Source organism: Squalius cephalus (genome assembly GCF_949319135.1).
Source record: "Squalius cephalus genome assembly, chromosome: 1".
Classification (NCBI taxonomy): domain Eukaryota; kingdom Metazoa; phylum Chordata; class Actinopteri; order Cypriniformes; family Leuciscidae; genus Squalius; species Squalius cephalus.
Genome location: NC_137122.1, coordinates 572,936 through 586,638, shown reverse-complemented (window position 1 = coordinate 586,638; position 13,703 = coordinate 572,936). Strand labels below are relative to the sequence as shown.

The following is a 13,703-nucleotide window of genomic DNA, read 5'->3' as shown; positions in this document are numbered from 1 at the left end:
ACGGAAGCTAGCTCTAGGGACGTGGAACGTCACCTCTCTGGCGGGGAAGGAGCCTGAGCTTGTGCGTGAGGTTCAGAGATTCCGACTAGAGATAGTTAGGATCACCTCTACGCACGGCTTGGGCTCTGGAACCACACTCCTCGAGAGAGGATGGACTCTTCACTACTCTGGAGTTGCCCATGGTGAGAGGCGGCGGGCTGGTGTGGGTTTGCTTATAGCCCCCCAGCTCAGCCGCCATGTGTTGGATTTTACCCCGGTGAACGAGAGGGTCGTTTCCCTGCGCCTACGGGTCAGGGATAGATCTTCACTGTCGTGTGTGCCTACGGGCCAAACGGCAGTGCAGAGTACCCGGCCTTCTTGGGGTCTCTGGGAGGGGTGCTGGAAAGTGCTCCAACTGGGGACTCCGTCGTTCTACTGGGGGACTTCAATGCCAACGTGGGCAACGACAGTGACACCTGGAGGGGCGTGATTGGGAGGAACGGCCCCCCTGATCTGAACCCGAGTGGTGTTCAGTTATTGGACTTCTGTGCTAGTTACAGTTTGTCCATAACGAACACCATGTTCAAGCATAAGGGTGTCCATCAGTGCACGTGGCACCAGGACACCCTAGGCTGTAGGTCGATGATCGACTTTGTGGTCGTTTCATCTGACCTGCGGCCGTATGTCTTGGACACTCGGGTAAAGAGAGGGGCGGAGCTGTCAACTGATCACCACCATGTGGTGAGTTGGATCCGATGGCAGGGGAGGAAGCTGGACAGACTCGGCAGACCCAAGCGTACTGTGAGGGTCTGCTGGGAACATTTGGCCGAGTCTCCTGTCAGAGAGATCTTCAACTCCCACCTCCGGCAGAGCTTCGACCAGATCCCGAGGGAGGCTGGAGATATTGAGTCCGAGTGGACCATGTTCTCCACCTCCATTGTCGAAGCGGCCGCTCGGAGCTGTGGCCGTAAGGTCTCTGGTGCCTGTCGAGGCGGCAATCCCCGAACCCGGTGGTGGACACCGGAAGTAAGGGATGCCGTCAAGCTGAAGAAGGAGTCCTATCGGGCCTGGTTGGCTTGCGGGACTCCTGAGGCAGCTGACGGGTACCGGCAGGCCAAGCGAGCCCGGGTGGTTGTGGAGGCAAAATCTCGGGCCTGGGAGGAGTTCGGTGAGGCCATGGAGAAAGACTATCAGCTGGCCTCGAAGAGATTCTGGCAAACCGTCCGGCGCCTCAGGAGAGGGAAGCAGTGCCCTACCAATGCTGTTTACAGTAGAGGTGGGGAGCTGTTGACCTCAACTATGGATGTCGTTGGACAGTGGAAGGAATACTTCGAGGATCTCCTCAATCCCGCCGTCACGTCTTCCATTGAGGAAGCAGAGGCTGAGGGCTCGGAGGTGGACTCGTCCATCACCCAAGCTGAAGTCACCGAGGTAGTCAAGAAACTCCTCGGTGGCAAGGCACCGGGGGTGGATGAGATCCGCCCTGAGTACCTCAAGTCTCTGGATGTTGTGGGGCTGTCTTGGCTGACACGTCTCTGCAGCATCGCGTGGCGGTCGGGGACAGTGCCTCTGGGATGGCAGACCGGGGTGGTGGTTCCTCTTTTTAAGAAGGGGGACCGGAGGGTTTGTTCCAACTATAGGGGGATCACACTTCTCAGCCTCCCTGGGAAAGTCTATGCCAGGGTACTGGAGAGGAGAATACGGCCGATAGTAGAACCTCGGATTCAGGAGGAACAGTGTGGTTTTCGTCCGGGCCGTGGAACACTGGACCAGCTGATCATGCATATATCACCAAAAGGCCGAAAGTGGGTGTACGTTTGTCAGGCCGCCGAGGGCACATCCTTCGACGAAAACTCAAGATCTCTGCAATTTAACGTAGCAGAGGCCTTAAGATTACACTCACTAAATTTGAAGAGGATCAGATCAAAACTGTAGGAGGAGTTTCAGTTTGTTAAAGTACACCATCAGGAAATGGCAAAAAACTGCACAAAATCTGAGAGGAAGTTCAAAATAGCTGACTTCCTGTTGTGTTTTGGGTTACGATCCAAGAGACTTTTTTGTAGGTATTGGGTCATTACATATATGTACCGATTTTCATACCTGTATGGGAAATGTAGAGCCGGGGCAAAATGTAGGGGCAATAATTTAGCCATTTTGCCCCACACAATTCTGAAGCCCATATCACATGTAAATTTTCACCACTTCTGAAGCGTGTGCAAAGTTTCATGAGTTTTCGAGCATGTTTAGGCTCTCAAAAAAGTGATTCACTTTGGATAAGAAGAAGAAGAAGTGGAATAATAATAATAAACAGAGCAAAAACAATAGGGTCCTCTCACCATCAGTGCTCGGGCCCTAAATATAATGCCTAGGAATCCCCAAAAAATGTATTAGTGTACTTTCTTCACTGAGTTAAATATCTGGAACTCTGTTTGTCTGATGATAGTCAGAATGACAATTGATAACTTTTTGTTATGACAAACACAAGAGATATAATCATCTCAGAGAAGAAGGTACATGGATTGTAAATGGAAGCTACATGGGATCATTCTGTGATACTTTTTTAAAAAGCTTAATGCTGGTCACTATTTACTGCCATTTTATGGGCGAGCGTGAGCAGGACATTTTTTCTCTTTCTTTCTCCTTTTGTGGCTGATTTGAAATATTTTCATTAATTGTGAATTCGGCAAGCAGATTTTTTTGAGATTTCAGGATTCCCCCATTTAAATAGTTAGGACTTGGTCTTGGATGCCTGAAATAGCTGCCCGGAGGCGTTGCAAATCTGGTCACTGAGTGAACAGACTTTTCTTGAAAGGGGCTTTGCTACAGCTAAATGTGTAATTAACGGTTGCTACAAAGAGCCGAGAATAGAGGTCAGAGCACTACACAAAACAACATAAAAAATAAAAGCAGGTCGGCTCAAACTAAACATGAATATTTATTAGAGCACACAGCCACTCTAGAGATTTGTATGTCGTTTGATTGTTTTTACCTCACTTATTAATTATCAGTGTCTATAACTTCAGTGCAATTATCAGACAATGTTTTGTAAGTCTAAAAAAAGCATTTATATGCTATGATGGCACTATTTAAGACGTGTAACACTGAGAACATAATAGTCTTTAAATCTTTATTGTTAGATCGCAAAGTAAAGAAATAAAGAAATAAAGCTGATATACAGAAAAAAAACGTGTTGGCTCAACAAAAAAAAAAAAAAAAAAAAAATTAACAATCAATTAACGCAGAAATTTAAATTTAAAGTACACACAATATTAAGGCATAGATCATTATTATGTCCAACAGAACTCAAAAAATAATGTTTGCAACTTAAAATGAAATAATTATTATTTTAATTTGGAATTTAATTAGTAACAGGTCCCTGTATTACTTTTCAGAGATGGCAGAATATTTTGAAGTGGTTTGATGGTTGCTGTTGCAGGTGGTCATCAAGTCCATCAGCATCAGAAGTACTTGGTGGGATCTGATGCGTCACACATTTGAACATGAACATGGGAATTGATGCCACGATAAACGCTCTGCATTGAGAGCATATGTCCGATCCTCTCCCCTTTCTTCAAGGTCCCGGTCAAACGGTCCGGCTTTAGGTAGAACAGCTTGAAGCAGAGACCTGCCAAACAGATGATGTGGGAGATATAAGATTATGCTTTTGATGTATGAAATCTTATTCCTATATAACTATTATTAGTAGTAGTAGTAATAGTAGTATTTTATCAAGAAAGCACTTTTTTCCACAAACATGTCTCTAAAATTAATATTAAAGAGGTGTGTGAACTTGCAAGTACGATGTCAGGCACTGTAATCTGCTCTGGCCCCCTTCCTGTTCGCAGGAGTGATGAGATAGTTAGTAGATTGTGTTCACTGAATCGCTGGCTGTCTGAGTGGTGTCCGCTTAATAATATAGAATTCATAGACAATTGGAAAAGTTTTTGGGGCAAACCTGACCTGTTGAAAAGAGATGGTATTCATCCCTCCTGGGATGGTGCTGCTCTTCTCTCTAGTAATATGGCTCATAGTCTTAGAGCTCAAACATGACAATCTGGGGCTCAGGTCAGGAAGCAGACAGACTGGCTAAACCGACTGTCTGCTAGCGGCCTCGCGTCACCAAGGTCAGATAAATCCCATCACATAGAGCCTCTTTCACCTAGCTATCATCATATAGAGACTGTGTCTGTTCCCCGAATTTGGAAATCCAAAAAATGTTTAAACCCATCTAAGGTTAAAAATTTAATTGATGTTCAACAAATAAAAAACATCTATAATACAGATGAGCAAATGCTAAAGCTTGGGTTGCTGAATATTCGATCGCTTACTTCAAAAGCACTCATTGTTAATGATATGATTTCAGATAATAACCTAGATGTGCTGTGTTTGACAGAAACCTGGCTAAAACCAAACGATTACATTACTTTAAATGAGTCCACCCCGCAAGATTACTGTTATAAACATGAGCCTCGTCTGAAACGCAAAGGGGGTGGTGTTGCTGTAATTTATAGTAATAGTTTCAAAACCACTAAGAAATCAAGTTTCAAATATAATTCTTTTGAAGCATTGGTGCTTAATGTAAAAATATATAGTGTAAACGATAAATCACGTTTGAGATTTGTGCTGGCTACTGTATACAGGCCACCAGGGCACCATACAGACTTTATCAAAGAATTTGCGGACTTTCTATCAGAATTAATATTGACTGCAGATAAAGTACTAATTGTTGGTGATTTTAATATACACATCGATAATGAAAAAGATGCATTGGGATTGGCATTTAAAGACATTGTAAATTCAATTGGAGTTAGACAACACGTGTCAGGACCTACTCATCGTCGTAATCATACTCTAGATCTAATATTATCACACGGAATAGATGTGGATGCTGTTGAAATTCTGCAGCAGAGCGATGACATCTCAGATCATTACCTAGTCTCGTGTAAACTTCATTTAGCCAAGGCTGCAAAGCCGACTCCGTGTTACAAATATGTGAGACCTATCACTTCTGCCACTAAAGATTGCTTTATTAATAATCTTCCTGATCAGTTTCATCATTTTATCATCCCGGATAGCGTATAAGAACTTGATATTGCAACAGAAACTTTTAACTCTCTCTTTTCCAGCACATACTACGCATGTTCTAAAGAGAGAAACCCGTAATTTAGAGCGTAAATGGAAAAAAAAAAACTAACTTAGAGGTCTTTAGAATCGCGTGGAAAGACAGTATGTCACGTTATAAAAAGGCCCTAAAAGAGGCCAGAGCTGAGCATCTCCGCAAACTAATAGAAAACAACCATAACAATCCTAGGTTCTTATTTAACACCGTGGCTAGACTAACAAATAAACAGATGTCTCCTGAACAAAATATTCCGTTAGAGTTTAGTAGTAATGATTTCATGAAGTTCTTCACTGAGAAAATAGAAAACATCAGAACCACAATTGTAAACGTTCAATCCTCAATCGCGTCTTATAACTCAGCCTCAACTATCACCCCGCAAGAACAATTACAGTGCTTTACAACTATAGAACAAAAAGAGTTAAATAAACTTATCACTTCATCTAAAACAACAACATGTTTACTAGATCCTATACCAACTAAACTATTGAAAGAAGTGTTACCTGTAGTGGAAGAGCCTCTCCTCAATATTATTAACTCGTCTTTATCATTAGGTTATGTTCCAAGAACATTTAAACTGGCAGTTATAAAACCTCTCATTAAGAAACCACAATTAGATCCACATAATCTAGCAAATTATAGACCCATTTCAAATCTACCTTTTATGTCTAAAATACTAGAAAAAGTTGTGTCCGCTCAACTGGGCTCTTTCTTGCAAGAAAATGACACCTATGAAAAGTTTCAGTCTGGGTTCAGGCCGCATCATAGCACTGAAACTGCGCTCGTTAAAATCACAAATTATTTACTTTTAGCTTCTGACCAAGGCTGTATCTCAATACTAGTTTTACTTGATCTTAGTGCTGCATTCGATACTATAGATCATACAATACTCTTAGATCGACTACAAAATTATACTGGTGTTCAAGGACAAGCATTAAGCTGGTTTAGATCGTATTTATCTGACCGCTACCATTTTGTTTATTTAAATGGAGAAAAATCGATCATAACTCCAGTAAACTATGGAGTGCCGCAGGGATCTGTGTTAGGCCCTCTATTATTCTCAATATATATGCTGCCACTTGGAAATATTATAAGGAAACATGGAATTAGTTTCCATTGTTATGCTGATGACACTCAAATCTATATTTCATCACGGCCAGATGAAAACGCTAAATTATCCAAATTGACAGAGTGTGTTAAAGATATAAAAGATTGGATGACGCGCAATTTTCTTTTATTAAATCCAGACAAGACAGAGGTAATACTTATCGGTTCAAAAAACCACCCACAAAACCTCTCACAATACAACTTTAACATAGTAGGATGTCCTGTTACTTCATCCTCTACAGTAAAATACCTGGGTGTTATACTTGACTGCAACCTGTCTTTTGAAAATCATATTTCATATGTTACAAAAACAGCCTTTTTCCACCTTAGAAACATTGCTAAGCTACGTAATATGCTATCAGTTTCTGACGCAGAAAAGTTAGTTCATGCATTCATGACCTCGAGACTAGATTACTGTAATGCTTTATTAGCTGGTTGTCCTGCATCCTCAATAAACAAGCTACAGTTAGTCCAAAATGCTGCCGCTAGAGTTCTAACTAGATCAAGAAAATATGATCATATAACACCGATTTTATCATCACTACATTGGTTACCTATAAAGTCCCGTATTAATTACAAGGTATTGCTACTGACTTATAAAGCCCTAAACGGCTTAGCTCCAGTCTATTTAACCGATCTTCTATCGCCCTATAATCCATCGCGCTCTTTAAGGTCACTAAATTCGAGGCTTTTGGTCATACCTAGGATATCCAGATCCACCAAAGGAGGGAGAGCATTTTCACATTTAGCTCCAAAACTCTGGAATAGTCTTCCTGATACTGTTCGTTGCTCAGACTCGCTCTCCCAGTTTAAAACTAGATTAAAGACGCATCTCTTCAGCCAGGCATTCATATAATACTTTTAATCTTACAGTTAAATCCGGTCTCTAGTTCATAAACGCCAGAGGAGAACTGGCCCCCGACTGAGCCCGGGTTCTCCCAAGGTTTTTTTTTCTCCATTAGGTCACCTGATGGAGTTTTTCGGTTCCTTGCCACTGTTGCCTTTGGCTTGCTCAGTTGGGGATATTTGGATATTTAATTTAACTAATCAATCAACGATACTATTGATCAGCATTACCAAACATGGACGTTCCATTAGAAACAAACATTGATGTATTGTTTTATTACTGTGAAGCTGCTTTGATACAACCTATGTTGTGAAAAGCGCTATATAAATAAACTTGACTTGACTTGACTTGACTTTAGACACAGTTGCTCCTTTGCGCTTAAAGAAGATTAAAGAAAATAGTCCAACGCCGTGGTACAACGAGCACACTCAGGCCCTTAAGAGAGCAGCCAGAAAAATGGAACGAAACTGGAAGAAAACAAAACTAGAGGTATTTCGCATTTCATGGAAAGAGAGCTCGATTACTTACAGAGAGGCTTTAAAAGCTGCTAGATCTGCTTATTTTTCAACCCTATTAGAAGAAAATAAACATAATCCTAGGTATTTATTTGAAACGGTGGCTAAACTAACGAAAAAGAAAGCTTCAAACACAGAAGTTTCCGAGCAACACAGCAGTAATGATTTTATGAACTTCTTCACTTATAAGATTGATGATATCAGGGATAAAATTATAACTATGCAACCGTCTACTACAGTATCGCATCAGGCAGTGCATTGTAGTCTCCCGGAGGAAAAATTTGATTCATTCGTTGCTATAGGAGAGGAAGAATTTACTAAACTCGTTAAATCATCTAAATCGACAACATGTATGTTAGACCCTATACCGACTAAGCTACTGAAAGAGATGCTTCCAGAGGTCCTAGATCCTCTTCTTAATATCATTAATTCATCTTTGTCTCTAGGATACGTACCAAAAAACTTTAAACTGGCTATGATTAAACCGCTTGTTAAAAAAATGCAACTTGATCCTTCAGAATTAGTCAATTACAGGCCGATCTCGAATCTACCTTTTCTGTCAAAGATATTAGAAAAGGCAGTATCTTCAAAACTGTGTTCCTTTCTAGAAAGAAATGATATCTGCGAGGATTTTCAGTCCGGATTTAGACCGTACCATAGTACCGAGACAGCTCTCGTTAGAGTCACAAATGATCTGCTCTTATCACCCGATCGTGGTTGTGTCTCTCTATTAGTGTTACTCGATCTTAGTGCTGCATTTGACACCATTGACCACAACGTTCTTTTAAATAGACTCGAAAACTATGTTGGCATTAGTGGAATTGCACTAGCATGGTTTAAATCATACTTATCTGACCGTTATCAGTTTGTAGCAGTAAATGAAGAGATGTCTCATCAATCACAAGTTCAGTATGGCGTACCACAAGGCTCAGTACTAGGACCACTGCTGTTCACTCTGTACATGCTACCATTAGGAGATATCATTAGGAAACATGGCATTAGCTTTCATTGTTATGCTGATGATACTCAGCTCTATATTTCTTCAAAACCTAATGAAACTTACCAATTCACAAAATTAACGGAATGCATAGCGGATATAAAAAATTGGATGACTCGTAATTTCCTACTTCTAAATTCTGAAAAAACAGAGTTTCTAATTATTGGACAAAAAACTTCCTCACGTAATAATCTAGAATACTGTCTAACACTTGATGGCTGCTCTGTTAAGTCTTCGTCGTCGGTTAGGAACCTGGGTGTGCTCTTTGATACCAATCTTTCATTTGAAAGTCACGTGTCTAGTATCTGTAAAACTGCATTTTTCCATCTTAAAAATATATCTAAATTACGCCATATGCTCTCATTGACAAATGCGGAACAATTAGTTCATGCTTTCATGACATCAAGGCTAGATTATTGTAATGCTCTACTGGATGGTTGTCCTGCACGCTTAATAAACAAACTACAGCTGGTCCAAAACACAGCAGCTCGAGTTCTTACCAGAACCAGGAAGTATGACCATATTAGCCCGGTTCTGTCAAAACTGCACTGGCTCCCTATTAAACATCGCATCAATTTTAAAATATTGCTGATCACTTACAAAGCACTAAATGGTTTAGCTCCGCAGTACTTGAGCGAGCTCTTAACGCATTATAGTCCGTCACGTCTATTGCGATCTCAAAATTCCGGCCAGTTGATAATACCTAGAATATCAAAATCGACTGCTGGCGGTAGATCCTTTTCCTATTTAGCACCAAAACTCTGGAACAGTCTTCCTACCATTGTCCGGGAAGCAGACACACTCTGTCAGTTCAAATCTAGATTAAAGACACATCTCTTTGACATAGCATTCACATAATACATTATAGACTTCTATAATTCAGTGTTAGGCTGCATAGATTAGGTCAGCCGGAACCGGGAACACTTCCCATAAATCCTGATGTACTCGTTATCATGAGAAGAATGGCATCTACGCTAATTTTAGTGTCTGTGTTTATCCCGAGGTTTTCCTGCAGCCTGCCGGATCCAGGCCGTATCCAGATCTGACGAAGGACCTTCGCCTGGACCCGATGACAACGCAGTGCTGAAGTGCCAACTAGTCTCTCCCTATGGAGGATCCCTTTCCCACTCTACAGATAAAGCGTTGTCGGGAAAACTCAATTCGCGTATCTACCCCGAATTGATAAAATAAAATAAAATTCTGAATTAAAACTATAAGGAAACACCAGTAATTTGTTTAGGCTTGGTTTGTAGGGAATTCCAAACCTGCACACACATATTCAAACGCACATAACTATTGAACCCGTTCTAAATGCGCATCTGAACACCATCAGTGTTTCTCACAGGTTCGCGTTTAAAGTCTGTGTAGAGGGAATGGTGTCGTCTTAGCGGCCCCTAATTTAATAACAAATGATCGTTGCGACGGAAGCGAATCAATCAAAACTAACTTTAGCTGGAAAATAACTTTATTAAAGAACCGCTATAAAGCCAAAACAATCTTACGTTAAATTATACATTTATCTCTGTAAAGCTGCTTTGAGACAATCTACATTGTTAAAAGTGCTATATAAATGAAGATGACTTGACTAAAAGAAAATTTTGCAACGTTGCTATTCACGCTTTAGAATATTTAACATAAGGTACACACCTTCTCCACTCAATGTAATGCCATCGTCGATAGCATTGTCATTTCCGTATGGCTTGGATCTGCCATTCAGCATCACATCAAATGGAGCATAAACTTTGGCTCCATCATCACATGCAATGTCAAGACCCAAATGTTTCCTATTCTCACTGCAGCACAAACACACATAAAGTGACCAAAATTAAGTAGAAAGTTATTTTTCTTTCCCTAGCTCATATCTTAATATGCATTTAAACATGATGCAATAAATTAAGATCTGACATCAGTTACATCAAACTTTTTTTGTTATTGTTTGTACTGTGACAATTGTAGTGAAAAATAGTATTAATCTGATTATTATCAGAAATAGAAAGAAGGTCATACAGCATGTTAACAACATGAGGGTGAGTAAATGGTGATGAATTGTATTTGTTTTATTGTATTAGAATGGTGTCTAATTTATAGAGCCCATTTGCCATAAAGGATTTATTCAAATTGAATAAAGAACCTTTCTATATAGAACTCCATTTACTCCATCCAACTCCATCTTTTTTTCTAAGAGTGTATGATGCAGAATAAAGATATTTTGTAATGTTGGAATGTCAAATTTGTGTGGTTACACACTCAAAACAAAAGAATGATATCAATATGTCACAGCACTCCTCCATTACAAATGTGTTATTTGTTAAATGTGTGTCAATGACTTCTGGGAAGAGCTATGAGGAGATAAAAGTCAGATAAAACAAAATTTGCTTGTGAAACAGAGATTTATATACAGACAATCAGAAGAAACATGATCAAAAGCAGAATTTACCGTTTGGCTCCATATTTTCCACAGCCATAGCTATCACATTCTCTTATACTGTTACGTGAGTGACTACTGCAGAGGCGGCCAAATTTCACTGTGAAATAGAAACATAATTTTCTTAAACTCATCTCTGTGTTACTTTATGCTTCCTGTCTGTCTTTATATTTGTCTGTATGTTTGTCTTTTTCTTCATTAACATTTCATACCCTGAGCATCAACAGAAGAACTGCAAATCACTGAAAAAGAGACACACATTAAACTTGAATTTGCATAATTACTGTATTTCCTTTTTTTGGAATGTTTTTGCAATGTTTTCTCTTTTCACAATGTTTTTAATGACACCACAAAACATCAGTGAATTATTTTAAAAATGGTAACAATAAAACGTCATCTTAATACTCATTTTCGTTTATTATAATATGTGAAACATGAATATTTATTTTTCTTTTAAACTTGTATTTAATTTAGCCTTAAACAGATTAATTGTACATTTTAAAATATAAACATATTCAAAATGAATGATGCTTCATTTGTGCAATAGACTTCTATCATATCATAAAAATGCAGGCAGTGATGCTTTAAGTTAAATTGTAATTTCTCACCAGCCAAAAGCAGAAAACTGAAAAGGATGTAGAGTTTCATGATCCTATAAGCGTTTGTTTTCAGATGCTTTCTTCTCTGTTGTCGTCCTCAGTCTGTCTGTGTCAGGTTTGTGGGTAAGGATGTAGAGGACTCAAATGCAAAGTATTATTTGCTTTTGTAATTCATCAAATAAAACAAAAAAACAAACAAAAACTATACCCGAGGAGAACACACACACACCCAAACAAACACGAGCCATGCTCCACAAGAACATTTGGCCAATGTAACTTGGGGTCTGATCAAATAAACTCACGTATCCACATGACTATAAATATTACTGTTTCAAGTTAGTTTGAGGCTGGATCATCTTAACTCTGTCAACTGATTGAACTTCGACTTTGACTCCTGTGGCCCAACCTCCTGTGGGAGGAGGTTCAACCAACTGAGTTAAAACTTGAACTCTTGAGTTGATTTACCCTGACATGGGAAACTCTGAGTTTTAGTTTTCAGAACAGCTGATTTGAGCTATTTCAATCAACTCTGAGTAGGCTGACTCGCATACACCACAACTATGAAAAAGCTATGATCAATGGAGCTCTGAAATTAAGTTTCACAAATGGCAACAGCACCCGACAAAAAGACGTCTGTAACGTCTCAGGGTAGAAGATGAAGCTCCAGGCAGAGATCCAAACACTCAATATTTATTTAAACTGAAGAATACTCTGAACAGTGTGCGTGCACAGAGTGCTAACACAAACATTGACCAACAACTGATGAGTGAGAAGGGAGAACTTAAATACACAGATGATGAGAACAGAACAGGTTATGACGATGATTACAAATAAACTAATTATACTAGACAGGTGCACTGAACTAATGATGATATTTATAATTAACTAAACAGTTGAAGACAGTGATGAAGGTGAAAACAAACTGAAAGTCCATGAAAACATGACATAACCCCCTCCCCCCCCCCACTAGGCGCGACCCGCGCCGAAGGGAGCAAAACCTGGGAGGGGGGGTGGGCATCCTGGAGTCCGGGACAGGAGGGTGACCAGGGTGAAGGCGGACGGACTCCAGGATGGCCCCGATGACCAAGGCGGAGCTGGCAGACCCTCGGGCTACAGGGCGGAGCTGACGGACCCTCGGGTGTCCAGGGCGGAGCTGATGGACCTTCGGGCATCCAGGGCAGAGCCGAAGGACCCTCGGGCATCCAGGGCGGAGATGATGGACCCTCGGGAGTCCAGGGCGGAGATGATGGACCTTCGGGCATCCAGGGCAGAGCCGAAGGACCCTCGGGCATCCAGGGCGGAGCTGAAGGACCCTCGGGCATCCAGGGCGGAATAGGAGACCACCCCTCTGGCGGATCGGGCTGGTCCGGAGGCCATGGTGGGACAGGAGACCACCCCTCTAGCGGTCCTGGCGGATCGGGCTGTTCAGGAGTCCATGGCGGGAAAGGAGACCACCCCTCTAGCGGTCCTGGCGGATCGGGCTGGTCAGGAGGCGTATTGTGCTGTGCTGGACGGGTCCAGCGGTGAGGGCTCTGTGCTGGACGGGTCCAGCGGTGAAGAGGGCTTTGAGCTGGACGGGACCAGTGACGAAGAGGGCTTTGAGCTAGATGGGATCAGCGATGGAGGGAGTTCCAAGAGAGGCGGGACAAGTGTGAAGAACCACTCTGTGGGTGCAATGCTGTCAGTTTCTTGCACGGCGGGCATGACGCTGTCGGCATTGGCTTCTGCGGAACTTGCGTTAGATGCGGTTGACTGGCGATGTCCTCTCCAGCTTCACCTACGGTGAAGGCTGAACCACTCAACCACAGCACATGATCCAGGTAGGCGACAAAGTTTCCCGGGAAAGTGGCTGCTGGGGTGAGCGGAGTGAGGAGAATTCCCATCTTATAATTTTTTCTCTTACTTTTTAGGGTCGGTCAATCTGTAACATCTCAGGGTAGAAGATGAAGCTCCAGGCAGAGATCCAAACACTCAATATTTATTTAAACTGAAGAATACTCTGAACAGTGTGCGTGCACAGAGTGCTAACACAAACATTGACCAACAACTGATGAGTGAGAAGGGAGAACTTAAATACACAGATGATGAGAACAGAACAGGTTATGACGATGATTA

At 41.4% G+C, this 13,703-nt stretch overlaps 1 protein-coding gene across 1 annotated transcript; it reads right to left on the bottom strand.

Moving 5' to 3' along the window:
* Positions 1–3,093: 3,093 nt before the first annotated feature.
* Positions 3,094–11,692, bottom strand: LOC307169793 (leukocyte cell-derived chemotaxin-2-like). Its single transcript, XM_079890619.1, has 5 exons — positions 11,598–11,692; positions 11,202–11,231; positions 11,002–11,089; positions 10,212–10,357; positions 3,094–3,604 (listed from the first exon to the last, which is right to left on the bottom strand). Exons 1-5 carry the CDS (start codon positions 11,635–11,637, stop codon positions 3,438–3,440), a joined length of 471 nt encoding a protein of 156 aa, XP_079746745.1. The 5' UTR covers positions 11,638–11,692; the 3' UTR covers positions 3,094–3,437.
* Positions 11,693–13,703: the final 2,011 nt, after the last annotated feature.

What these genes read in the sequence shown, in the direction of transcription:
- LOC307169793 (XM_079890619.1), bottom strand. Translation starts at nt 11,637, where the DNA reads ATGAAACTCTACATCCTTTTCAGTTTTCTGCTTTTGGCTG. An exon ending in CAGTTTTCTGCTTTTGGCTG is followed by an intron (nt 11,232 to 11,597) that starts GTGAGAAATTAC and finishes TCTCTTTTTCAG; the next exon opens with TGATTTGCAGTTCTTCTGTT. An exon ending in TTCTTCTGTTGATGCTCAGG is followed by an intron (nt 11,090 to 11,201) that starts GTATGAAATGTT and finishes TCTATTTCACAG; the next exon opens with TGAAATTTGGCCGCCTCTGC.